The following is a 27,145-nucleotide window of genomic DNA, read 5'->3' as shown; positions in this document are numbered from 1 at the left end:
TCAGGGGAAGATTGTCTCCTGCTTAGTCTAATCAACTGTACGTCGCTCTGGATAAGTGTGTCTGCCAGTATGCCAATAATGTAATGTAATGTAATGTAATGTAATGTAGTGTACCTGTTGCAGGTGCTCTGGCAGCTGGACATCTTCAGACGGAGTCTGCGGCAGCTTCCGGGCCACTTCTGCCTGGGAGACGCCTGCATCTTCTGCACTTTGAAGGTTCGCTCACGTCCACCTTTATTTGATGGGGGATGGGGGATGGGGGACGGGGGGGATGGGGGATGGGGGATGGGGGGGATGGGGGATGGGGATGGGGGGGTGGGGGGATGGGGGATGGGGGATGGGGGATGGGGATGGGGGGGTGGGGGGATGGGGGATGGGGGACGGGGGGTTTCCGCTGCTGTGGGCCGGATCCTCACGTGTCCGCCGTCGGTGTCCCGCAGAGCATCTTCACGCAGTTCCAGCACAGCCGGGAGAGGGCGCTGCCGTCCGACAGCCTGCGCCACGCCCTGGCCGAGACCTTCAAGGACGAGCAGCGCTTCCAGCTGGGCCTGATGGAGGACGCGGCCGAGTGCTTCGTACGTTCTCCGAACCTCCCCCCTCCCCCCACCTTATCAGCATGGTGACCTTAGTGATGGCCGGGGGGCGGGGCCTGATGGATGACGTGCCCGAGTGCTTTGCACGTTCAGCCCCCCCCCCCCCCCCCCCCGGACTCCACCCTATCAGCATGGTGACCTTAGTGATGGGCCGGCCCCCCGGACCACCAGGCTTATGGACAGGGAGGCGGGGGGCAGGGGGCAGGGGTCAGGGAGAGGATGTGCTGTGATCGTCCAATCGGCAAGGTCGTCCAGTCGGGGGGGGGGGAGGGTGTCACCCTGGAATGCTGCCGTTGGGTTCCAACGTGACTGAAGCACATTATATAACACCACTGTGACTGTGAAAATAACCAGACGTACACTATTTAACGGACAGTGCCTTTAAAACGCACCCCTTGTTTACTGGGCTAATGTTTTCCAGATTATGTTATTGCCTTTTGATATTTATCCCAATCCTTTATCCTTTTAAAATTGAAGCTGAAACTTTATTGCCTTTGTGTGTATGCATGTGTACAATTGGCTAGGTGCGACAGTTACACGCAGGTAAATAGGCCCCCAACAGCCGACAACATAATTTTTAATTCCTTAAAACCCAATTCCCTCTGGGCTCAGTATGTAGGTCCATATTAGATGCGCAAATAAAGTCCTGTATGCGGTCTAAAATGGTTTTCTCCCACCATACTAAGCCACGTAGCAATTTAGGATTCTTTGCTATAGAGGTACAGGTATAGGTACCTGGGAAATGAGGTGTGGCTAGCACAGAGATTCCATATTGAAACCAGAAAACAACAAAATAGTCATAATAAAAAATTTACCTAACTGAAACACTGCTTATCGCTACAAGTGTCTTCAGTCATGATTTGTCGATTTAGTACTTCAGCTTAAAACGTTGGGTCAGCCATACGGCTATAATAAAGCTGACGTTTATTAAATGTGATACTTACTCGTAAAAAAATTATTCAAAGAACAGGATTCTTTGATTTCCATTCATGCTGCTTGTTCCATAAGCACTTAATGGTATTTTGATATCAAGGTGCTTGATGGTACTGCAGTGCTCTGGTGTTTCTATCAGCATGTTATAATTAAAATGTAAATGGGATAAGCTAATAAACAGGAAGGATTAAAGCAGGAGTCATTTTCCACACATACATGCACGCACATACAGGTGCACACACATACACACACAAAACACAAACACGTGCACACACATGCACACACGTTGAAATAAAAATGTGAGACGCTAATAAACAGGAGCGATTAAAGCAGGAGAATCATTTCCCACACATACACACATTGACACGCACATACACACAAACACGCGCACATATTCACACATACACGCGCACACACTCGTGCACACACTGTTTCCATACACATGCACACACGCATATATCATTTATTTTTTTCTCATGGAAGCACTATACTCAGCATTTTAACATCTGCTGCACAGATAATGGAGGAATTAAAAGCACATCATACAGAGAGAGAGAGTCATTTCCTGTACAAGTCAGCAGGCCTTTGGGGGTTAACTCATTCTTACTGAATAAATCTTCACTGGATTTCAGCTAAAAAGCATGATAATTGGTAGGGAATGGACAGATTATGCCCAATGTGGATTGTTCTGGAGAACACTGTTGGCAGATAATGTCATTTCTTATGCAATACACTCAATCTTCATTTATCCTGTGTGCAACTCAACAAGTATTCTGTTGAGTAAGTACAGTACTGACCAAAAGTCATTAACGATCAATTAAATATGAAGTGAACATGAAGTGATCAAAATCCAGCCTAGAAATATTTGTCATGTTTAAAATATGTAAAATATCTGGCTGCATAGAAATATTATTCCCTTCTGTGACACAAAGCCATGCAAAGAAAGCTTCAACCGCTGCATTCCATCGACACTCGAGCCGCTAGTTCAGATGATCTGACAGTGAGATCCCTGCAACGGGTTGAGCATTTGCGGGAGGTTTCATACGAATGTGTTGTGTGGCTGTCAGGAATGGATGCTGAAAATCTCAGCTCTTTCATCTAGGAGACTAACGGAATAATGCTAGTCATATTTTGCTGGGTGGAAATACAACGGAGCACACGCGCAGTGAGACACACTTTCCTCAGCTGTCAGGGAAATATACAACTCGTTTTAGACCCCCTACTTGTTTCAAACTACAAAGTGCTTTGCGGTAAACTGAATTCAATTTAATATCATAGGTCTCAGCGAAATTGAGTTGGTTTTCTTGTTCCGTTTTTCCCCCCCAACACGCATCAATCCTGTTTACTCATTACTTCAGTACTTTTAGTATGTCTTTCTGTGTTACGATATTTCATGTTCAGATCCTACACAGTGCCTATTAGAGTGCCAATTCAAAATTCCCCTGCTAAAACAGAAGCCATTCTTTGTGATTCACCATCACAGATAAGCTGAGAGTAAACACAAAGTACATGTACAACAGACTTGGTGCCGAGCTTGCTCAATTTGCATGCTAATTTCCTTCAGGCATCTCATTTAGTCTTGATGTCTGACTGTTAGGGACTGCACTCAGATTGTTATACACCTCAATGTTGGTTTGACCACAGGGAAACTGATAAAGGACTGCTTAGAAATGAATCTATTTCTCTAATGTGTCTAATTGATTATTAAGGCAAAACATGCAAGATAAGATACTATACGATATAGCACTGCAAAAAGTATTTTAGTCTTACATTTAGACATAGAACCTTTTTTCTATTACTTATTTGCTAATTAAGACAAAAAGGTGAGACAGTTGGGCTTATTTCAATGTGATAAGAAAATTTTGAATTATAATTGAGAGGAAAGATTTTATGTCTCATTACAAGACTAAAGCCCTTGTTTGCGGTGTGTTGTTTTTGACTCTTGACTTACTTTGGGGTACAGGAGAACATCCTGGAGCGCATTCACCTTCATGTTGTGTCCAACGCCGAGGCAGAAGTCTGCACCTCCAGGTCCTGTATCACCCACCAGAAGTTTGCTGTGGCACTATATGAACAGGTATGTGGCTCTATATGAGCAGGTATGTGGCTCTATATGAGCAGGTATGTGGCTCTATATGATCAGATATGTGGCTCTATATGAGCAGGTATGTGGCTCTATATGAGCAGGTATGTGGCTCTATATGAGCAGGTATGTGGCTCTATATGATCAGATATGTGGCTCTATATGAGCAGGTATGTGGCTCTATACGAGCTGGATTATTGAGTCTGGTCTGTCTTTTATACCAAGCAGACCTTACACAAATACATAATTGTTTCATATTCAAATACATTTCTGTGCTCAATTGATATTGCCTGGTGCAATTGAACCAATCAAGAGGACCAGAAGGGGGGTTTGAAGTTTTTGAGAGTATTTTGGGTTCCAATACACCAGACTCAAGCTCAGTAGTATAGAAAAGTATTTGAATCCGAAACAATTACTTACTAGACTCTGAGGCATCTATGTTTAAAATTATCCCAAGATGTCTATTCTAACAGAAATGTACAACACACTAACTACATAATGCGGGATGATTTAATATTGTGTAACATTTTTTTGGGTTAATTTAAATTAATAAATTCATAATGGTGTATGAAAATATGAAGACCAATGAGTAGAACTTCAATTCATCACTCAGAGATAAATAGTGCTCTGGCTCTGTGGCTAAATGCCAGAAACAAGTATGACTCAAATATGATTCCCAATAAGAGACCACGACTATGAACTATTTTTTCTACTGTTGGAACTAGAAAACTGGACACAGCAAGCACACCAGTATTCTTGGGCAATGTATCCATGTCATCTTCATTGGCCGACATTGCAAGCTAAAGGTGTTCCTATATTTTCTTGGCACAATTTTGCTAACTGAAGTTCACAGCTGGCTAACATTTAGACTTACATGTTTTGATACACAAGCCAAGTGCAGCAGTTGGCTAAAACAGTTGACACTTGGCTCCTGAATACTGGTATGCTTCAGTGGACACAGTTGCTGAGTTCCAACAGTAGAAGGAATACTTAGTTTTCGATTAAAATGTGGATTGCTCTGTTGATGTTCATGAGTTCAGATATTGTACTGTTGTACTCGGGGTATTTTAGCTGCCAACCATGGTATGCTAGTTCGTAAGTTGATAATTGATAATTGATATTCTTCAAGCCTTCTGTCCTCTAGGGTCCTCATCACACTTGTCCCTGTGTTCAATCTGCACTTGTTTTTGTACGTCGCTCTGGATTAGAGCGTCTGCTAAATACTTTGTAATGTAATGTAATGAGTAACTGTGGCATTATATTTGGAAATAGAAGTTAATCTTCAGTTTTTCTTGATTGTAAATACTCTGCAGATTCATTACCAGAAAATAAGGCCCACAGAGGTCCATTATATCACGGCAAACTGCCTCTAAAAAAGTATTAAAATCTAGAGAATTCATCACATTTCAGTGTGAACACATTTCATAGATAGTACTCAGGGTAATTATAACTGTGATTATAATTATAACCCCTTTAAAGGCAGCTACTTCTAAATGTTCAGCTTATTACACGTGGGAAAGAAAACACACTTCTCCCTGTTTGTATGTTCTCAAACATATTGCTTATTAATGGATCCCATGCTGGGCTGTTACTGGGTCATGTGTTGGGTTATTAATGGTTTGGGTTCTCAAGGTGGTGACTTGCTAATGCCTTATGATGAGGTCGCTGTGTAGCGTAGTCTCATGGGATAATCGGCTCGTACATCAGAGGTTGCAGGTTTTATTCAAAAAATGGACATTGCTGTCATACCCTTGAGCAAAGTGCTTGACCTGAATTGATGCAGTTTCCCAACTTTCCAAATGTGGAAACTGGATTGCATGTTAAAATAGGTGTCTGCTACATGCCTGAATGTAAATGAAATGTAATGACTGTGTTTGTCCTGTTTATATTTCAGTGTGTGTGCCGCAGCTGTGGAGCTTCCTCTGATCCCCTGCCTTTCACACAGTTAGTGCATTATGTCTCCACCACCGCCCTTTGGTAAGCACCGCTCTGCATACAGCATGGCTCAGCCCGTCTCCGATCAGAGCCGTAATGGCCGCTTGCTCTACATAGCAGAGCAGGGCCCGGCCCATCTCTGATCCGAGCCGTAATGGCCGCCTCTTCCACCACAGAGCAAAGCAGGGCCCAGCCCGTCTCTGATCAGAGCCGTAATGGCCGCCGTCCTCTCTCTCTATCACCCAGCCAACAGGCAGACCGTGTGCTGGAGAAGAGCGAGAGGCACAGGTCCGAAACGTTTGCGGAGCTGCTCCAGGCAGCGAGCACCATCGGGGACCTCCGAAACTGCCCGGTAAGCCTCCCGCCGCCGTCACGCCTCTCTGTCGGCCCCTGGCGCCGTTCTCCTGGTCGTGAGCCTTTTTTCTCCACTTCCCCCTTCGGTAGCCCGACGCTTGTAAACAGATGGCGTGAGTCATGCGGCCTGCGTGCTCGCGTGCGGGGAGTTGTGGGAGTTTATCTTGTCTCCGCCTTTTTAGAGAGGTGTTCCCTGAGTCACGCCACTCTTTACTTTATGTGACATCATCAAGAGCAAAAATCACATTTGTGGTCTTCTTCTCCTTGTTTCCTACAGTAATGTAAATTAAGCAAGTGTGGTGTAGATTAGCCCTTACTTTTGTGAATATATTTGAATTAAACTCCAAAAAAAAAAAAAAGAAAAAAAAAAAACCAAACACAAAGTGACAATTACATAGAGAGAAAATTTAAATGATGCACAACCCAAAAAGTGTGTGTGTGTGTGTGTGTGTGTGTGTGCGAGTGCATGTGTGTGCGAGTGCGTGTGTGTGTCTGCTTGTGTATGTGTGCATGTGTGTGGCTGTGTGTGTGTGTGCATGTGTGTGCACATGCGTGTGTGTGTGAGTGTGCGTGTGTATTCATGTGTGTGTATGTGTGTGTGTGTGCGTGTGTGTGTGTGTGTGCGTGTGTGTGTGTGTGTGTGCGTGTGTGTGTGTGTGTGTGCGTGCATGCATGTGCGTGTGTGTGTGTGTGAGTGTGTGTGAGTGTGTGTGTGCATGTGTGTGCGAGTGCGTGTGTGTGTCTGCTTGTGTATGTGTGCATGTGTATGCATGTGTGTGCACATGCGTGTGTGTGTGAGTGTGCGTGTGTATTCATGTGTGTGTGTGTGCGTGTGCGTGCATGCATGTGCGTGTGTGTGTGTGTGTGTGTGTGTGTGTGTGTGTGCATGTGTGTGTGTGTGTGTGTGAGAGAGAGAGATGAGTTCTGCAGCAGCGCGCGGTGCCAGGCTCTGCCGCAGAGCTCTGCTGTGACACGGTGTTCGGGCGGCTGTAAAGAGAAGCAGCCGATCTCACGGCGGGATATAAATAGAGCCGCGCTGGCATCGCCATTGGCAACGGAGCTGCGCTCCACCTCTGGCTGTCCAGAGCGCCTCACGTGCTGCACCTGCCAACGACACCGACGCCGCGTCCGTCACAGCACCCCTGCCGCGCGCGGTGCATCCCGGGAAAGGGAAAGCAATCGCGTTTCACGCAGATGAGATCCCAGTGTTTACACAGTAATCAGCAGGCATACTTGTTCAGTCAAAGAAACGGAATACTTGGGGCGGGGGTTTTATTTCCTTCTGTTATACCACAGTGGCATTGAAAGGGGTGTGAATAGAGTGCAGAGTACATTTGTGCAGCTCAACATAGTAGGAGTTCAAGCCGGAGAGTATCCAAAGAAAAGCAGTATTTGGCCATTGACAATATTTTTGTCTTATTTAGCAAAAATGTAAAAGAAATAAGATTTTACGTCAAAATATATCATGAAAATACAGAAAAATGATGAAGAGATTGACTTACTATATTTTCTGGTTTTGCTATTTGCTATTCGCAATTCCTTCTGCTATTCGCAATTCCTTCTCCCAACCCTCCACCCCTGCTGACCCTCCTACCCTCCCCAACTCCCTAACCTCCTTTTCTCCCCTCTCTGACGCCGACACGCTGAAACTCCTTACTTCCCACCGCCCAACCACCTGCCCTCTTGACCCCATCCCCTCTCCCCTCCTACAATCTATATCTGAGGACATTCTCCCTTTTCTCTCCTCTCTAATCAACACCTCCCTCTCTTCCGGCACCATGCCCTCTTCCCTGAAGAGGGCCAGAGTCACTCCCCTCCTCAAAAAACCTACTCTCGATCCCTCTGCCCTGAACAACTACCGGCCTGTCTCTCTTCTTCCCTTTCTTGCTAAAACCCTGGAACGGGCGGTCTGCTCCCAACTGTCCACTTATCTTCTCCACAACAATCTCCATGACCCCAACCAGTCTGGCTTCAAGAGTGGCCACTCCACTGAAACCGCCCTGCTCGCGGTCACTGAGGCACTCCACTCTGCTAAAGCAAAATCCCTCTCCTCTGTCCTCATCTTCCTCGACCTGTCGGCCGCCTTCGATACAGTCAACCATGAGATTCTGCTCTCATCGCTGTCTGGGATGGGTGTCACAGGTTCTGCACTCGCTTGGTTTTCCTCCTACCTCTCTGGTCGCTCCTACCAGGTGACTTGGAGGGGCGCACTCTCCGACCCTCAACCCCTACGAACTGGAGTCCCACAGGGCTCGGTTCTTGGGCCTCTCCTCTTCTCGCTATACACCATGTCTCTTGGTTCTGTTATCTCTTCCCACGGCTTCTCTTATCACTCCTACGCTGATGACACCCAACTCTTCATTTCCTTCCCCCCTGACACCCAAATCACCACACAGATCTCTGCCTGCTTGGCTGATATCTCTGCATGGATGACTTCCCATCACCTGAAGCTCAACCTTGCCAAAACTGAGCTTCTCTACATCCCTGCTAAGTCCTCTCCGTCAATCGACCTCTCACTGACTGTGGAGGACTTTGTAGTTTCCTCCTCCCGTACGGCAAAGAATCTTGGGGTGACTCTTGATAACTGCCTCTCCCTGGCTCCACAAGTATCCTCCACTGCCAGAACCTGCAGGTTCTTTCTGTTTAATATACGCCGCATCCGTCATCTCCTGACGGAGAAAGCCACCCAGCTCCTAGTCCAGGCGCTCGTCATTTCCCGCCTGGATTACTGCAACTCCCTCCTAGCCGGTCTCCCAGCGTGTGCCATCAAGCCCCTCCAGCTGGTCCAGAATGCTGCAGCCCGCTTGATCACCAGTCAGCCCAGGTCGGCTCATGTCACCCCGCTTCTCATTGGCCTCCACTGGCTTCCTATTGCCGCACGCATCCGATTCAAGGCCCTAGTGTTGGCATTTCAGGCTGCTAAGGGGACTGCCCCACATTACATACAATCCCTGATCACTCCCTACTCCCCAGCTAGACCACTCCGGTCTGCCAGCTCTGGTCGCCTTACGATTCCCTCTCTACGGGCACCTGGCGGTCGAGCTGCACGTTCACGCCTGTTTTCCGTTCTGGTTCCTCAGTGGTGGAATGACTTGCCTACCACTGTCAGGACAGCAGAATCCCTCCCCCTATTTCGACGCAGACTCAAAACACACCTCTTCAAACTCTACCTTAGTCCCCCCTCCTGATTTACCCCGCCCCCCCCTTCTGATACCCCTATCCCTGCCTAAATTGCACTTATGATGACGACTATATGTTTAGAACAGCAGTCCAGGTGTATTTTTCTAGTTCGGGATGTGATGCTTTGACTTGTGGTAGAACCTATGCACTTGTAAGTCGCTTTGGATTAAAAGCGTCTGCCAAATGACTAAAATGTAAATGTAAATGGTTTTTGCAGTGAAGACCTTTGTTCCCGGCTGTTTGCTTGTTTATTTGTAGGTGTGAAATGTGTCTGTTATGGTAGATGTGACCCTCGAGAAGACGGAATTGCCCAGATTTGAGGCGCGCCTATCTCTCAACCGCTTTTACTGTCGCGTGCTCCGTCCCCCCCTTTCGCAGAGTAACTGCGGCGAGAGCATCAAGATTCGGCGGGTGCTCATGAACTGTCCGGAGATCCTGACCATCGGCTTCGTCTGGGACGCCGAGCAGTCGGACCTCACCGAGGACGTCGTCCGGACGCTGGCCCCTCACCTCAACCTCTCCGGGGTAAGAGCAGGAGAGCGCCACCTTGTGTCACCACTCTACCACTTTGCAGGAGAACGGGTTCTCCCACAGTGCATTGCCTGCTTCCTGCAGGGTTGATCGCTCTGGCTCCTAGAACTGTTAAAATGTTGCTGGATTATGTGCAGTATTTACATATGATGTTGTGTTGATGAGTATTAGGTTTGAGCTTTGGTTGCTTATATTGCCAGATTTTATTGGGCCAGAAATAAAAAGTGTTTTTGTGGGTAGGCCTTATTTTCAGGCTGGAGAATGAAGACGGCTGGAAACAAATAACAAGTAGGATTACACCATTTTATACCAGGAATAATCGTTGCCTGTGAGATTTTACTGCCTGGTAGATTAGCCAAACTAGTCAGATTTAATAAAAAGCCTTTAGATTAGTTTGACAGAAAGGGAGAGAGATGAAGCTGATACAATGCATTTGCTTTGTATCTATATTTTGTTCTACTAGATCTTTTCTACTTGTGTGCTTGTTGGTTTGCCGTGGTCTTGTTTTGTTTTTTTCCACAGTGGTTTGTTGAGCTTTAGCTGCCGTGCGTCAGTAGCAGGCTGCTAGCACTCCGTTGTGCGCCCGCTGTTTTGTACGTGCCCGGGATGAGCCGTCACTTAGCTTTTGCATCCCAGTCGGTGCGTGCGGTGTCACGCCAGGCTTTATAGCGCCTGCAGGAAGCTGCGATGCTGTTTCCCAACCCGCTTCCTCTACGCCCTGCACGACTGAGCAAGACCCACTGCAAAAACGTCTGTCATAATCAGTGTCTTTACTAGAAGATATGAGCTTGTTTTAAGTTAGCTATTTAGCAAAAAAAAAAATTTTTTAAGTAATAATTAAGACTTAATGTTTTTAGACTAAAATACTCTAGGCTTGTTTTGCTGTGCCCACGTGGCACGGGGCAAGGGTCGAACCTGCAGCCGTCATAGCTGGGGGTGTAGTGTCTTGAAGAGACGCAGGAGAGACGCGTTTTGCTCCAAAAACCCAGTTTTCTCTCTCACTGGAGGACTGTTCCAGCTCTTAATTTTAGCCCGGGGTGATGTCAGCAACCATAGCAGACTCTGGGAATACACTGAAGTCGAGACGGACTGGCAGACCCGTCCCCCTCTCTGCGCGGTCTGCTGGGCAGCCCGTTGCTCTGGCTCAATGTCTGCCATGTGCCTGTGATGTTGTGCAATGAGTCTAATAGCCTTTGAGCTTGAGAAAGTTCAGAGGTCATTTGAGGTCTGCAAGCAGAAAGCCAGCATGAGGAATGAGGTACGTGAACCAGTTATCGGTGTGGCCTTTACACACTGTACAGCAAGAGAGAGCTAGTGTTGGAAGGGGAAATGTATCTCTTTCAGTTGGATTTGGGCACCTGTCATGTGATTGGAGGAATTGATGCACTGGTAACCTGAGTAACAGTGGCCTCCTTAAACCCCTCCCACTTCTCGGAGGATATAACCAACTTTAAGGCCAGCCCAGAATTTTATGCAATTCAACATTAAGGAACATCTCTGTTTATGTTTGTTTATATGTGTGTGTGTGTGTGTGTGTGTGCATGGGGATTAGAGAGATACTGTTTCTGTGACTGTTACTGTGTCATACAGAAAGACCGAGACTGTCCAGAAGGGTGACTGTTACTGTGTCACATGGAAAGAACTAGACTAGGGGTCTCCAATCTTATCCAGAAAGGGCCGGTGTGTGTGCAGGTTGTTGTTTTAGCACAGGACTAAGACAGCTGATTCTACTCATCTAGGTCTTGATTAAAGACCACGATTAGTTCATTAGTATAATCAGGTGTGTTACTGCTGGGTTAAAACAAAAACCTGCACCCACGCCGGCCCTTTTAGGATAAGATTGTAGACCCCTGAACTAGACCAGCTGGGTGACTGTTACTGTGTCATACGGAAAGAGCTGGGCCATCTAGCAGCGAGTTAGGGTGCCATACGGAGTGACCCGGGCGCTACCAGCAGGGTGACTGTTACTGTGTCAGTCAGAATGACCCTGACTATACTAGTGGGGTGACTATTTCTGCGTCATACGGAATGACCCAGCCCATCCAGCGAGGAGACTGTTATTATGTCATACGGAGAGACCTGGACTGTCCAATGGGGTGACCTGGGCACTTGTGTTCTGCAGCTCTTCTACAGGGTCATGGATGAGAAGGCGAAACGCAGTGAGCTGGTCCTGGTGGGAATGATCTGCTTTTCCAGCCGACACTACTGCACGTTTGCGTACCACACCAAGTCCGCCAAGTGGGTCCTGTTCGATGACGCCACCGTCAAAGAGGTGAGCTTCAAATCGATAATGTTTGGATGTGTAATGAGGCTGCAAGAACCGTTTGCTGTTGGAAGTAACAGTTATCGCAAACAATGCTAAAATTGAGGGCTGTATGATGAATCTTACAGTAGATTGGCTGTTTTTTTTTGAAAGACCCAGTAAATTATTATTTTATTGCAAATATTTTATTTATGGGGCGTGGGGGCCAATTTACTGGCACAAATGTAAACAATGCAAGTGACAGTGACAATTAGAGGCATTGGTGCATGAAGACACAGCTCTGGACGCAGGAAAGTGCGTGCTGCATTTTTCAAAAACATCAAATGTTAAAGCGAGCCATTCGCACCGCAAGAAGTGTTTTTCCCAGAACATATTGTATGTACATTTTCCACCTGTTCTGACCTCAATTCCCTAATGCAGGTAATTCCTTCTTTGTTCCACAGCTCCCATGAGCCTCTCTGTTTCAACCTGAAAATTACACGGTTTTAAAATCTGTTAGGCATTCAGCCGCCATAAGTCACAAGGAAATATTAATTGCACAGATTTGTCTTTAAGGAGCTGGTCAAAATGCCTTACCTGTGGTTTGTGTTTTTTTTAAAAGCCTCCCTCCCATTCCTCCTCTTTGGTTTGGCATTCTGTCCTTTTGTGGGTGACCTTTTTTTGTGTTTACTCAGGTGTAATATTACATATACAGGGCGGCCTGTAGCGTAGTGGTTAAGGTACATGACTGGGACACGCAAGGTCAGTGGTTTGATCCCCGGTGTAGCCACAATAAGATCCGTCTGTACGTCGCTCAGGATAAGAGCATCTACCAAATGCCGTTAATGTCATGTAATATAATGCCTACGGATCTGAAACCATTCAGTGGGACAAATATGCAATAATAGAGGAAATCAGCACAGTGACTGACTGCTGAAGTCCCCTCAAACATTCACTTACTGTATAAGCTCTCTCTGTTCCAAAGGTGATGACATCATTGAAATAGAGCATTTAAAACTACAGTACCCAGGCAGCTTGCAGGAATGGGGGGAGGATGGGTAACGGTAATAACTGGCGAGGGCCTTGAGGTGCGCTCCAAAAATGTCTGCCTTTTTCCAGCTCCTTTCCCCTCTCAGAGACCTCGGAATGATTACTTTGCGGAAACACATCACATCATTCAGCTTAATCGCTCAACTCGGGGCTTAAGAGCTTAAAGGATAACTTTAGCGTCCTGCCATTGTTTTCATGTATGCTTGGGATATCCAAACAGAACACTTTCTCCAGGGTTTATATTGCAAGTGCTCACTGGCACTGACTCCCAGAAAGATTTGAGCAATTTCAGGTTCCAGTTTGACATGAATGCTAAATTCTGGTTGTGAGGTAAATTGCTCACCATTTTTCAACACCCACAGTCAGTCTTTTTAAAGGAATCTATTTTAGTGATTTTTCTTCTTTTTTTTCGGAGGGGGGAGGGGTAAGGTGTTGAAACACAATGCAGAAGTTGGATGAAGTGATGTTGTAGCAGTTCATGACAGAAAGAAAATACAGGGATGGAAATTAGTCCTGGGTCAGCACCCTGCCGCCTTCTTTACACATAGATGAATTCATTAATTTAATTAATTTCTGAGGTTATTCATTGGTCCATCGTTTGAGGACCAAGGTGTTCATGTTGTCATGTTACCATTCCGTTTCCTGACTATTTGATCCCGGCGTTGCAGATCGGGTCCAAGTGGAAAGATGTGGCCTCCAAATGCATCCGAGGTCACTATCAGCCCCTCCTCCTGTTCTATTCGAACCCTGACGGGAGCGCTGTCTCCACGGAGGACGCCCCCAGACAGACCACCATGTGGCCCCACTACAAGTCCCCGATTAACGGAGAGACCACAGGTACTCGCGCTGCGTAAGATAAATCTCAAATGACCACCTTCAGCCACACACATGATGATTTTAGAATCATGAATGTAGGTTCCTCAGTAAATATCCAGAACTTTAAGTGGAAATACATAGAAATATATACAGCATGAAGAAGTACTATAAATAGCGTGTAAGTTCCTCTAAGCCAGTGTCCACGTCAAGCAAATAAATAAACTAAAATATAATGGTCAATGATGTGAAAACAAATGAACAGATCATTTACATATCATTCGACAGCAGGGTGAGACCTGGATTAGAATCTACAGCCATCTAATTAGGTCCTCAGATACCAGGACCTCCAAATGCGTTTCAACCGTAAATATCTTTTGCTTTTAGCCAGGACGTCTGCCTGAAGGTTTACTAAATCACTGAGGCATTAAACACATTTTCACCTTTGGACTCTGCAATGCATAACTAGCATCAGTAAGTGAAGAAGTACATGGCAGAGTGGAGTCGGCAGTGAGAAGTACATGGTGAATTTTAAACGCATGCAGTTAGTCTTCCGAGAGCACGGTGCTTTAGGCTTAATTAATACCTCTAATTTCATTCTCCAATTAATACATACTCCCAGTTCCCAGTATCCCCAGGGATATCCCCCTGTCTACTTCCACAAAATATCTACCACTTCTCATACATTATTTATTTTAATTAGCAGATAGCGCTATGCAGGACAGCTTGGAGAGCTTACACCCTTGTCTATTTTGCATTAATATAGCGGGATATTTACTGGTGCAATTAATGTAGTAATAAAGTGTCTTGATAAAACATGCCACTGCAGGGGGCCGAAAGGCAATCAGAGCCTGAAACCTCCTGGTTATACGTTCTTAGCCTGCCTGTACGACACAGCCCTCCATGGCTTAATCAATCTGAGCCATCTGTCATCTGACAAAAATGATGCATTTTCCACAGACAAGGTGTAAAGTTTTGGCCACGTGTAGATTTTATGTAGTGGATACTGTACTTATGCTTTGTCGCGCAGTGTTGATTGGACAGTCAGATGGTACGCTGAAATTCATTGTCACTGATAGTTCTACGGCAGACGCTGCTGTGTTTTCAAAAATATGAACAGCAGCTGTTTGGCATCTTTTTACCATGGAGACAGTGGAACCAATGACAGATCACAGACTAACTTCAGGAGTTGCTAATTGATCACTGGCAGATGATTTTTAAGAAAGGGAAAGTGTTTTGGGTGAACAGTCCTTTACGGTGTGTCACACCCGGTCCCAGGCACTGTGTGCCAAAACGTGGGTACGCAAATGGCATATTGGAACATAAAGAGTAGGCTCCCTTCTCTTTCATTCAAATATAGATGTGTTAAGACTGATGCCCTGTTATGGTTTATTTTTTGATGCCCACACATTCAAATCCACGCTATCTCTGGCAAGGGCAGCAGATGACGGCAGATAAATGTTCATTTATTTATTTCTTTATTTTCTCCTGGCGGATTAAAGAGCGGGATTCATTTGTGCTTTCATCCCTTGCGCTAATCTTCCTTAACCCAAAGAGTCGTGTTTTTTTTTAGAATGTTTCTTTTTTCAGAACTCTTAAGTCAGTGTTCTAGAACATTGCTTTCAATCAGCCGTGGCGATTGTTAAACCCAGGTCAGAGCAAAGATTCTCGATGTGACGATCTGCAACCGCTGACTCGAAACTTGCAAGGTTCAAAAACTTCCCACCTTGTGATTAGACAAGTTACAGTATATCGGCTGCAACGGCATCAGAGGTTATGATATGGGTAGTTCACACTTGCAACTACTCTCTGCTCTTCTAAAACATTTTTTTGCCACGTCACAAATCTTTGGTCTGAACTGCGCTTTACATTAGCATTACAATGTTCGGTGAAGAACATTTTAATCACATATCTGTGATGTCACACCTAAAAGGGTTAAAATGCGCCTCGTTCTTCATGGCGGCTGTAGTGGACCAGGCTGATGGTGTTAACGGGCGTCTTAAGCCTGCCGTATGGTGAATATAATCAAAGTCCTCAGTCTGGGTATGAAGAGGGACACGTCTGCTCATTACAGCTGATAAGCAGGCTGCTCAGGTGCTGATGTTTGGTGAGAATCGCTCACAGAGTTTGGCACATTTCCCGTGGGATGATGCCGCTTACCGGCCGCCAGTATCTCCTCTGCGGCTAATCCTGTCCCAATTGCCATTGCCAATTCAAATCCTGCTGCTTGTTTTTATTTAAAGGACAGGGAGAGGCCATTTCTCTCTCTAATGAAAGCAGATTAACCGCTATAGAACGGCTAGAATGGCTAGCAAAAGCTAGTAACCCTATTCGGATTGTCATATTAGTTTGAGGATTTTGGAGGGGAAGTAAAAAAAAAAAGAAAAAACGGATATTTTAAGATCCCAGGGAAATCTCTCATTCAGACACCTCAGATGGGCACGAGATCAGGCACTTCTAAAAATATTGTTATTAGCAGCCCAAAATCGTCGCTGTGGTTTTGTTTCGCTGTGGATCCGCCCCCCCCCCCCCCCCGGCTACAGTGGGCACCTTTGTTTTTCTGGGCGCCTCATCTCCATTGGCCATCGGAGGGCGCTACAGGGGACAGAGGAAAGGATGAAAGGGGGGTTGCGGCGTTTCATGTCATTGTTTTCGTAACTCCCTTGTGCCTGCAGCTCCCGATGGTCCGCTGTCTGGATCAAAGAAGCCGGACATGTCCAGAGAGACTGCGGGCGGCCTGACAGCCGGCCCGGGCGGCTTCAAACCCAAACTCCAGGGCCCCTCCGGCCAGGCCTTCAGCCGAACGGGCGGGCAGACCAGCGCTGGGCGGGGGCCAGCACCTCCCAGGGGACACCAGGAACCTTCATGTGAGCCATTACTGGATACGCACCGTGATCTCTTTAGACCTGTGCACCGGCTTGTTAACGCAAATAATTCATCAGTCAGTCATATGGCATGCATGAAGGTTGCGCAGACGTAGTCAAGAGGTTCAGCTGTTGTTCAGACCAAAGGTCCGAATGGGGAAGAAATGTGACCTAAGTGACTTTTACCGTGGAATGATTGTTGGTGGTGATTTGAGTATCTTAGAAACTGCTGATCTCCTGGGATTTTCACACACAACAGCCTCTAGAATTTGCAGAGAATTAACAAATCCAGTGAGTGGCTGTTCTGCTTGAAAAAATGGGTTGTTAATGAGAGTGGTCAGAGGAGAAGGGCCAGACTGGTTGAAGCTGGCAGGAAGGTGACAGTAACGCAAATATGTATAAGTATGGAGAAGAGAACTCTAAGTGGATAGGCAACAGCAGTACAAGCCTAAAAAATAAGTCTAATAAATGCCTAATAAAGTGCCCCTGACACCCAGCAGAGAAACATATCTTCAGTGAAAATATTTTCCAAAATAGGATTTTATTTTCAGTGAATGTCACTTGTCATGAATGTTTCAGCATAGTAGATTATGTGCATCTTGAGATTAAGATCCAGAGACCTGGACTGTCAGGGGATACATGGCAATGCTGCGTGGCTGTTCTCTCTAAACAATTCTCTCTCTCCCCTGAATCCCGCAGCGAAAGCCAGCCCCGGTGACTCTAAAGGCAAGCCGAGGGAGGGCTCCAAAGAGCCACGTACCCCCCACCTCCCGAAAAAGGAGTCGGAGCGGGCGCAGAGGAGACAGGAGTCCCGACACAGAGGTAGGAGCGCCCCGGCCCCCGGGGCGGGGGAAATCGCGTGAGAGCGCGGCTCAAACCCCGTCCGAATTGTGTTCGCGTTGATTTAGATGCCCTCTGACACAAAGCAAAGGGCCGGCTCGCTGCGCCACAGGTCCTTATGTAACCTGAGATTAGGGAAAGTGTGTCAGAGGAAGATTACTTGTGACATGCGTGGGCAGAGTTTGGCAGGTTCTGATCGTGCACGTGGCTGATCTTGGAGTTCAAGAGCAGTCTGCCACTCTCACGCTGTCTCCAAAGCGCATCGCGGTGGCTGCTCCCTGGCAAATCTTTGACTAACGCCGGCTGCAAAAGTATGAACACGGCATCAGAGTATTTGCATTAGTTTGTCTGAAACTGTGTGTCATTAGATACACTTTAGTGGTAGGAAAAGGCGAGCGTTGCTGGACTGAATGGCCTGTCCTCGTCATTATTTTATGTTATGTTATGTCTGTGACACAGATTAGCACAGTGCTTATCAAGACCGTTAGGCTGGGATAATCTTCTGTGTTTGTGCGGTTTGGGATAGGTTCGAGCAGAACAGGCAAACGTGTCACCGTTCAGGTTCACTGATTGCCTGCACAGCGTTTCCCTTTTTCTTTTATTCAGTGTTTGAATTGAAATATCGGGGGACAAAGTGCTTGCTTTCTGATACATTGGTTTTGCACAGGTTCAGTGTTTTGATTTTATGTCCGTGACAGGAGAGGATTGATTCTGCGTGATTGAGAATTGAGAAGCGGACCCTTCGTGAGCGGGAATGCATCGGCATGCAGACATGCGCACATTTAAACACAGTGTCTGCCGTGCTGATGTCAGGGCGCCCGTGGCTGGGTGAAAGCATTAAACCTTCCGTTTGCAGAAAGGTGGCCTGCTCGCCTTGCAGAATGCCGTCAGTCCGCCTCTCTCTAATCAATCGGGAGATGTAGCGATGACATCACCCGCAGAAGCGTCTAATCCATACTTGGCGACTGTGCAGAGATCACCACCTCGGGGTCCCTGGGCACTGGCCGCTGAGTATTCTGTGGATTCCAGGAAAAACACCAGGGTCAGGAGATGCGGTAAGCCTTCGGCGATGCAGAGATTATACAGTACGGCCTAGCTTTCTGCATTGCAGGCTTACCCCCGTGCTCTGTACAGTAACAGTGGCCTCATTCCTGCACTGTTAAATTGTATATTTTTTTTTTTTTTTAAGTGCCAAGTGTGATTCATGGCGTCCTTGAAAGATTCCCGCATTGCCGCAGGGTGTCCCAGTGTGGAGTTGTGTGTGGGGGCGGGGGTGGTTTGGGGGTGGTTATTGGTGGAGAAAGCAGGCAGTCTGCTCCCTCCTCGGCCTCCTCCGCTAAAATCCACAGAGCTGTGGGCAGACCCGCCAGGCGAGGAGCAGGGCTCGATCCGGTCTCGATCTGCGTTCGATCCGCACTCCACCCGCGCTCCACCCGGTCTCCACCCACGCTCCACCCACGGTCTCCGGCTGCCATGCCGGCTGCCCGCTCGTGCCGTGCCGCGGACGAGCGGGGCGGACGCCGATGCCAGCCGCCCTCCGCCACGTTCCTGCAGGACCCCGTTCCGGGACGCCGTGTGCCCGGAACACTGGGCTTGGCACAGCTCTCAGGTACGAGCCCGGCTTGGCGCCTCAGCTGAGGTAGAGGCACGATATTACGCCGTGCTGATAGCAGCCAGGCTAAAGTCGGCAGCTCGATGCACGTAAGGAGCAGTGTTCCTTTTTTCCCCTGGATATAGTTTCTTTTTTGGGAAGCTGTTCTTGATTTTTTTTTAATGCTCTTTTTTTGTCGGTCTTCTGGGCCTGCGGGAAACCGGGTCCTCTTCCGCCCCGTTCAGATCCTCCCTGAATGGGCGAAACGAAGGCGAGCTGTGGTCCTGCCTGCCGCGGGACCTTACGCAATGCGCGATTAGGAGGAGCGTTTTAAAAGAGGATTACCGGTGACGTGCGCGACTGGAGTCACTCGCCCTTTGATGGAGCATTCAGGGACATGCCTAATGCGGAGCAAAAGTGCAGCGATGATAACATCTGCATAATTCACACGTGTCGGGACCCCTTCCACTGTCCGGGAGGGCCGTGACCGCCAAGACTTATTAAAGATTATTATTTGACGTCACGGTTATATTTTTAGCCTTGTTGGTGCGTGTGCCCTCTTGACTGGCAGTGGGAAATGTGTGTATGGATCTACTACAGATTATAAGCGCCGGCAGCTTAGTCTTTGTGGTGCGCGCTAGGGAGCCAGTATCATGAGCCGGAGCGGAGGTGCCTGTATTAACGGGTGCGCCTGGTCCTGCCTTTCAGATGTGTCCGCGGAGAAGACGCACGCCCGCCCCGCCTCGCCCCCCGACCTCAGGGCGTACAGCAGCCCGGGGAAGGGCCAGCCCTGGAGCGACAGGACGTCCCACCAGAGCCGGCCGGCGCACGAGCCCCGCCCGGGCGCCAGCCCCCCGGGGGGGGGCCACGGGCGGCGGCAGGAGGCGGCGGGGAGCGCGGACGGGGACGGCGGGCAGGAGGCGCGGGAGAAGGGCCGCGGCAGGAGCCGGTCGTGGAGGCCCGTGCGGGAGGTGCTGAACGTGGACAGCGTGCTGAGCGAGCTGGAGCGGCGCCGCAGGGCCTCCGGCCAGGAGAGGGCGCCGCGCCGCGACCGGGAGCCCGCCAGGCCGCGCGACGAACGCAAGCAGAAGAGCCTCATGACCATCTACGAGGACGAGCAGCGGCTGGAGGGCGGCAGCCGCAGCTCGCTGGAGTCCGACGCCCGCGGCGGCCGGGACCAGGGCGGGGCCGGCCTCAAGCTGCGCGCCGACAACTGGACCATCCAGCGCACCGAGTCCGGCTACGAGAGCAGCGACCGCCTCAGCAACGGCTCCACCAACCCGGACTCGCCCGTGGTGGAGAGCTTCAGCGCCAAGGAGCTGAGGCCCAGAGCCGAGGCACAGCAGCCCAGGTCAGCGCACGCGCTCGCTGCCTTATTCACTGTGTTTAGCACGTTTAAAGGTACAATAGGTACGGGTTTTGTGTTAAAGCATTGTCGCAAGACCATTGTAAATCCCTTCCTGTCATTGAGAAAGAGCTCCCTGACATGTTGGCTAACCCTCTGCCTGTGTTTATAGTCCTAAAATTTGGTCCGACATTCAAGCTCATTGGTTGAAAATTGGTTCTAATTGCCACAGCCAATGGCGTTGCGACGTCAGCGCGTTTACGGAGAAGGGGGAGGGATAAACAGTGTTGTGGTTTGAAGGTGCTTCTTGCTGCTATTCCTCTCGAAATTACCTATTCTACCATTAACTCTCAAAGCTACAAGAGCACAGATATTACAATGTCCAAAACTAAACATTCAAATTCTGATGTAACTATCACAACTGGTAATTGAAAGCCTTATCTTGAAAGCCACATGTGTGTGTGTGTGTGTGTGTGTGTGTGCTGACACACTGGTGACCAGGGGGAACTTCTCATGTTATGTAATACATTTTCAGTGTGTTGAGCGATGCATTAAAATGCATTTTATTGGACAGTAAATTACCATTTAACGCTCACTTATTCCGTAACATCATCCAAATGTCAATGGTCAGGTTTGCATGAACTGTGCTTTCAAATGCGGTATTTGGCTTCTGACAGTGAAGTATACGGTCGAGTGCCCGGAGAAAAATCTCTCAAGTGCCCCAAAAAAAAATGGCCATTTTAACGCTAAAGATTTTACGCTGTACATTTGTGCGTGTCGTACGAAGAGCGTTGCTCTGCACGCTGTTCCGCCCTGTAACACACTTCTGGGATGCCATCCTCCTTTCCAGGCCGATGGGTTTCTAAGGGTAGCCGCTTGTTGTGCTTCGACATATTAAACACGACCTACAGCCATGAATAATTGAAGCGCTCACAGACGCGGGGCCGGGGCTCTATGAATAGAAGCGAGACGCAGTTGTGTGCCGAGCGCACCTGCCCGCTGTACTCGCCGGCTGCCGGAGCGTTGCCGCACGACAGCGCGGGACCCGCGAGGGCTTAACACGCCCGCGGCGCGGAGAGAGAGCGACTCCGCTCCCGCGGGAGGGAGCCAGCGTTTCAGACGCAGACGCACGCTCAACTGCCCCTGCAGTCAAATGCCAGATTTCCTCCAGAAACCGGCGACCGGCCGGCACAACGTCGGGAACTGCCGTGTGTTTCCAGGGAAACCGACATCCAGGAAATATGTTTTTTTTTTTTTTCTCAGGGAAATGGAAATGAAATGTACATTTTCAAATGTGTTACTCCACAGGCGTTTTTAGCACATAATGTTTCGGCGGGAGCACTGAAAATGCCTTTCGGTTTTGTATGTCTTCGCCATCGGTTTATATTTGCATTTCGTACAGCCACTATCAAGGGACACTTAAATGTAAACATTTTACACATTGTGAATGAATCAGCTTTAATATTGGGGGGGGGGGGGGGGGTCGTGCGGGTTGTAGGTAAAACCTGGAATGTTCTAGTTACAAGCCCAGTTCCTTAACCACTTCACCGCAAACAGAATCTGTCACTCACTGTAATTACAACATTGGTCAGAAATGTCCATTTTTTAAATGTGTATAATGGTATAACGTGCATGATTGGATCATAACTTGCACCCCAAGTACCTTTAAGTGATGATCCAGACATACAGTAAATCCTCAAATTGTGTCCGGGATTCTATTTGAAGCCGGGCCTCAGATAATAGCCGGGGGCGTGGTCGATTCGGACAAATAAAGGCCGGCCCCCAAATACAAGCCCGGGTAATATTGCCTACCAGTAGGGCTATCAGTCCATGAGCACTAGAAGACATTGTTTCAATTTAACTCAATGAAATAAAAGAGCTCTTCTTAATATTTTATATTGTTGGTTGGTTTAATACTGTTGCCAATGAAAAGTCGTTGTCCTACACCATGGGTCTCCAACACGTTGCTCTCAAGCTACCAGTCGCTTCTGAGCCGCCCCCTTCTGAGTAGCTTGCCAAAAGCTCAAGCAGTATACATTTAAACACAATTGTTGCCTCGAGGCATTCCAGCCTACGAATTTAATAAAAAGTAAATCAGGCAAAATTAAAAATGTACTCAATTTAGGCTACTTGGCTACGCGATAAGGTTTCCATGTATTTACAGCACAGCGCACGTTCAGTGAATGAATGAAAGTGGCTGCCTTGACTCGCAATAAACAGACGGGTGGAAATCCAGACACTCTTTCAACTACATAAAACTTAACAGTGAACCATCAAATACCCCCCAGATTTCAGTGCCCATCAGTCCCAACATTTAGCAATTGAATCAAACAGTCCAAAAGTAAATTAAATCCCAAACCAAAGCGAAAATCTTTTGATAGCCTACCGGTATGCTGCTCCAAACAAAACGCATGTCTCACAATAAAATGCACTTTAGGAAAAAAAGATCCTTAACTTGGTGTTATCTACGCTAATTTGTTATTGTTCATGAAGGCGTGTCTGGCAAGTTGGTATTTTATGAAGACACATCTGTTTTGGCTTTCATTAATGGTTTAGCTACTCAAGTTGTGTTTCTGAACAGTTACAGGAAGTGTTGAACAGTGTTGGCCCACTTTAAGTGTAGCCTTTTACTTTATTTCTAAGAATAAAATTCTACAACAGAAGCCTAATAAGAAATAAAGGCCTGTCTCAAATACAAGCCTGCCCCAAATAAAGGCCTGTGCTTTGTGCAGTAAATAAAAGACCCCGGCCGCAATTTGAGGATTTACGGTAGGCCATTTCTCTGGAATGAATGGCACCCAGCTCTCGAAAAACTCCATTGTGTGGAACCCTTCTGTGCACACAGTCAGAAATATCTCTCTGGCTGCCTCTCTCTGGATCACACTTTTCTATTTTCATCTCTTTCTCTCCTGTAAAAACAGCACCAGTAAAATAAGAAAAAACCTGGCTACTTGGATTTGTAGAGCATTCATTTAAACAATACAGTTTGCTTATTATAGTTCATTACAACCGGTATGGCTTCAGACTGCACAGCAACATACACACACAGCATCACCCACACACTCACACACACACTCACACACACTCACACACACACACACACTCAATCACACACACACCCACCCACACACACACACACACACACACTCACACACACACTCACACACACACACACGCACACACACACACAAACACACACACACACACACACACACACACACACACATTCATATGTAAAGCGACATCGCTGATTGTACCTCACGCTGTGCCTAACAATACCAGAACACGGCACAAGGGCGTACAGAACAATGTCCGTGGCGCACATATCTGCAGTTGAGGGCCCCTATCGGACAGCATCCACGCTGGCCCTCTGTCGTACACGTCGTGTGGGAAGGGTGCCAGGCCTCGGCCTGAATGTAATCTCTTAAAAGGGTGGGAATGGAGCTCCGCACGTGCCGATCTGCCACAGGGCAGCGGACTTCCTCCAGGCCCCGGGGCCACTCTGTGAGAGCATGTCCAGTGTCACGACCTCACCTTGATGTCCTCTTCTCTCCAGGAGCCCCCTCCGTCACTCCCGGGGTGAGGACTCCAAGGCCGACTCCCCGCGCCCCTCGTACTCCTACGGTAAGAGCCGGGATCTTCCTGCGTGGTTGAGCCGCACGTCCAATCCCGGTCGCTGTGTCATGCCTATTTAGAGACATAGCGATTGGTCGACTGCGAGTGATGACATTTTATTGGTGAATTACCATCGCCATTCCCCAGCATGGCCACTGGCACTGCATTGTAGGAGCAATGTATTGTTTCATATTTTTAAGTTGTCTTAGCATTAAACTCAGAGATTAGATGCTGTTGCTATGCTTATATAGTTATCCTTCATTTGTCGGTTTCTCTTTTGAGGTTTGTGGGAAAAGGAAAGGAAAAGCCAAGCATGCATAAGCAGGTGGCCAACCGAGCACTTTCCCTGGGTTTGAGAATCCTGTGCTCTGTAACTGGGACTAAGGCAATCAGGAACAGTGTTACTGTTTGGTCTGTGTATGCCTTGGCTGCTGGGTGTAATTGGGTATGAGTCTCAGCCATAGCTGCATGCATAAGCAGGTGGCCCACCAAGCACTTTCCCTGGGTTTGAGAATCCTGTGCTTTGAAACTGGGACAAGACTAACAGGAACAGTGCCAATGTTTGGGTCTGTGTTCGCCTAGGCCACTCTGGGTAATGAGGTATTAGTCTCAGTGGGAGGAGGGTGGCTCAGGGAGCACGGGTCCGTATCACAAATCAGGATTACTGAGTCAGCTGGATAACTGCGCCGAGCAAAACCTGGAACAGCTCTTTTTACTTCAGTCCATGTTCCGGCTTGTACTGAGTCTCCGATACTCTCATACTCATCTGGTAAAATTACAGCCTTTTTAATAAGTCAGAAGTATATAAGTAGAAGTTGGAAAAATATGTTCATTTTTCGTTAATATGAGTCTTTCTTTAGGTCGGTGGCCAGGGGGGTTTTAGTTTAACGATACAGCAGTGAAATAGCACCTGAGCGCAGAGTGTGTGCCCACTGCCGTTGTGGCTGTATACTGCACAGGCCATATGCTATTGTTTAATGAGGAGTGTTTATTTTGCGGTGTGAAATGGCCGAATTGCTTAGTGCAGTGAATATGTTCATACAGTTTTTGCTTACACAGTTTTTTGGCACGGCTCCCAAAATGGCTGTTGCGCAAAGAAATTGGCACGGTGCTGTAACGGTGGAGCGCCGAACACACTCAGCTCTCCCGGGGACTGCCAGGGCTTCACGTTAGTGCTCCTCTAATTATTTTTGTGAAAGTCCAGCGGAAACAGAAAAAAAAGGAAGCTGATTAAAGCCGTGGTATAACGGCGGGCGTAATACCATGTCCGCGTGGCTGGAGTGGAGGTGGATTACATAAAAAGAAGTGGCAAAGAGAGCCAATAGGATAAACAGAGCCTGGGGCAGGCTCTGACCGTCAGAGAGCCTGATTAAACGGCCTGGTCAGTCACCCTCGGAAAAACACCATGCAACAGCCTCTAATTTCTAATCTGCATTTACTGTTTAAAATCCAGCACAGATTCCCAGAAATTAATTCCACGCCGCAGAGAGAGACATAAACACAAGCATGCACTTACATGCGGATACACACGGACGTACACGCATGGACACTTGCGCGTGCACCCACACATGCACACACAGAATCATACACACCTTTTTCATTGATGCATAGACCATTTGTTCTGTCTTACACCTTGTCAGTGAGCGGGAACTATGATGAAAGTAATATAATTCTACTGTACGCATCATGATTTTGTCATTTGTTAGTCGATAGAACGTGGCGTGTTTAACCCAGAGTTATTGCAGTTTATTTCTCATAGTTTGTGAGTCTGAGCTGAAATCGATAAACAGATAAAAGGTAAATGAGGTTTGTATTTTTGTTGAGTGGAAGTACTCTGCTAATAAAGGTGAAATAATTACTTACGATTGTATGCTGGTACAGTCAGTTTTGCTTTCCTGGGATTGCCATACTAATTTACTTCATACAGTGATCATCTCATAAAATATTGTCATGCACAAAAGCACTTACTTTCTTTGTAAAAAAATAAAAAAATTAAAAAAACTGGAAAAACATTGAGAAACATAGCATGATGGCGCATTAGCTTGCAGCTCTACAGTGGTTTGTGCGGTAGCAGCTGACCTTTGAACTTTGAGATTTGACACTTTGTCATTATCTCCCATTTGCCGGGAGAGGTGCGGACCTCCCATGGCGGCGGGTCTGGCAGCTTGCCACGGCCCCCTGCTCTGGAATGGCCTCTCATCACGGACAGCTTATCATTCCGTGTCCATTAAAGGCTGAGGCCCTTTTTAAAAGCGGTGGGAGGAGATAAATCGCACGAAACAATGGAGAGGGAGGGGGGGATGGGGCCGCAATCAAAGCCGTTTTTCCCTCAGACAGCTGACAGGGAACCGTTGTGTGTTTCAGACCGGACGTGTCCATCAAGTGCTCGAAGGAGCCGGCTGTCATTTCCTCCCCAAACCCCCTTTTCACGTTGTTTTCCTCTGTTCCATTTGAGTACTTACTTATTATTGTCACAAAACCATGTATTTTAACGCTTTTGAAAAGGTCGTTCCCCCCCTAATACGATTTCATTTCTGATTGGATTGTGCTACCACAGAAATATAGATGTTTCGTACAATGTTATATATGGCATTTGCGGAATATAACGCTGATTAAGATCGACGGTATTAGCAAAACACAAAACACAGTGAATTTGGTTCCACAGCAACCAGGCAGCCACGCATGGTTTGTCTGTCAGCACAAATTTATGGGCTGTCGGAAAATATTCGATTTGGTAATGGGACAGAGAGCGAGCAGAGTTGCCATGGCCTCTGTTTGAGCTTCTTGCTGTTGCAACGGCATGGTTACAGCCGGACCTGGATCCCGGGATGGTGTTCGGCCCGAGCTGCCTTAAATCACTGAGCGCGTGGCACGTGCCGTAACTCAAAAGGCCGTTAAAGGCCCGGGGCTTCGACTGCCGGCCCTGCGATCGGGAGGAAGCCTTGCACAATGTGCCTTCCTACAGGGCACAAATCCCGCCATTGACCGTTGTCGCTTGTCGAGATCTAAGCGGCGCTCAGGACATTGTATTTATTTATTTATTTATTTTTTAAATGTACACCCTTTGAGCGAAAGCGCGTTAGCCACCTCCTTTCTGACAGCACCCCGGCGAGGTGCCTCCGTGCTCCCTGTCAGACCGGAATGCCAGCCTGGGCCATATTTAGGGCACCGTGAAC

The 27,145-nt window shown here is 47.6% G+C and overlaps 1 protein-coding gene across 9 annotated transcripts in view; it reads left to right on the top strand.

Annotated features, from left to right (window-relative positions):
* The window catches only part of usp53b (ubiquitin specific peptidase 53b), a 51,010-nt gene that overhangs the window by 14,686 nt on the left and 9,179 nt on the right, over positions 1 to 27,145 (top strand). For 7 of the 9 annotated variants that reach the window (XM_061245119.1, XM_061245122.1, XM_061245121.1 and 4 more), the window contains exons 3-14: positions 110 to 216; positions 441 to 575; positions 3,490 to 3,603; positions 5,504 to 5,586; positions 5,791 to 5,896; positions 9,457 to 9,603; positions 11,732 to 11,881; positions 13,570 to 13,738; positions 16,390 to 16,581; positions 17,278 to 17,400; positions 19,718 to 20,360; positions 23,911 to 23,978. In XM_061245119.1, coding sequence (XP_061101103.1) covers positions 110 to 216; positions 441 to 575; positions 3,490 to 3,603; positions 5,504 to 5,586; positions 5,791 to 5,896; positions 9,457 to 9,603; positions 11,732 to 11,881; positions 13,570 to 13,738; positions 16,390 to 16,581; positions 17,278 to 17,400; positions 19,718 to 20,360; positions 23,911 to 23,978 — 2,037 coding nt within the window. The remainder of the gene's footprint in view (positions 1 to 109; positions 217 to 440; positions 576 to 3,489; positions 3,604 to 5,503; positions 5,587 to 5,790; positions 5,897 to 9,456; positions 9,604 to 11,731; positions 11,882 to 13,569; positions 13,739 to 16,389; positions 16,582 to 17,277; positions 17,401 to 19,717; positions 20,361 to 23,910; positions 23,979 to 27,145) is intronic. The other 2 variants (XM_061245126.1, XM_061245125.1) reach the window with 1 other exon arrangement.

Source organism: Conger conger, chromosome 6 (assembly GCF_963514075.1).
Source record: "Conger conger chromosome 6, fConCon1.1, whole genome shotgun sequence".
Taxonomy (NCBI): Eukaryota; Metazoa; Chordata; class Actinopteri; order Anguilliformes; family Congridae; genus Conger; species Conger conger.
The sequence above is the reverse complement of the archived record's forward strand: the minus strand, read 5'-3'. Positions and strand labels throughout refer to the sequence as shown.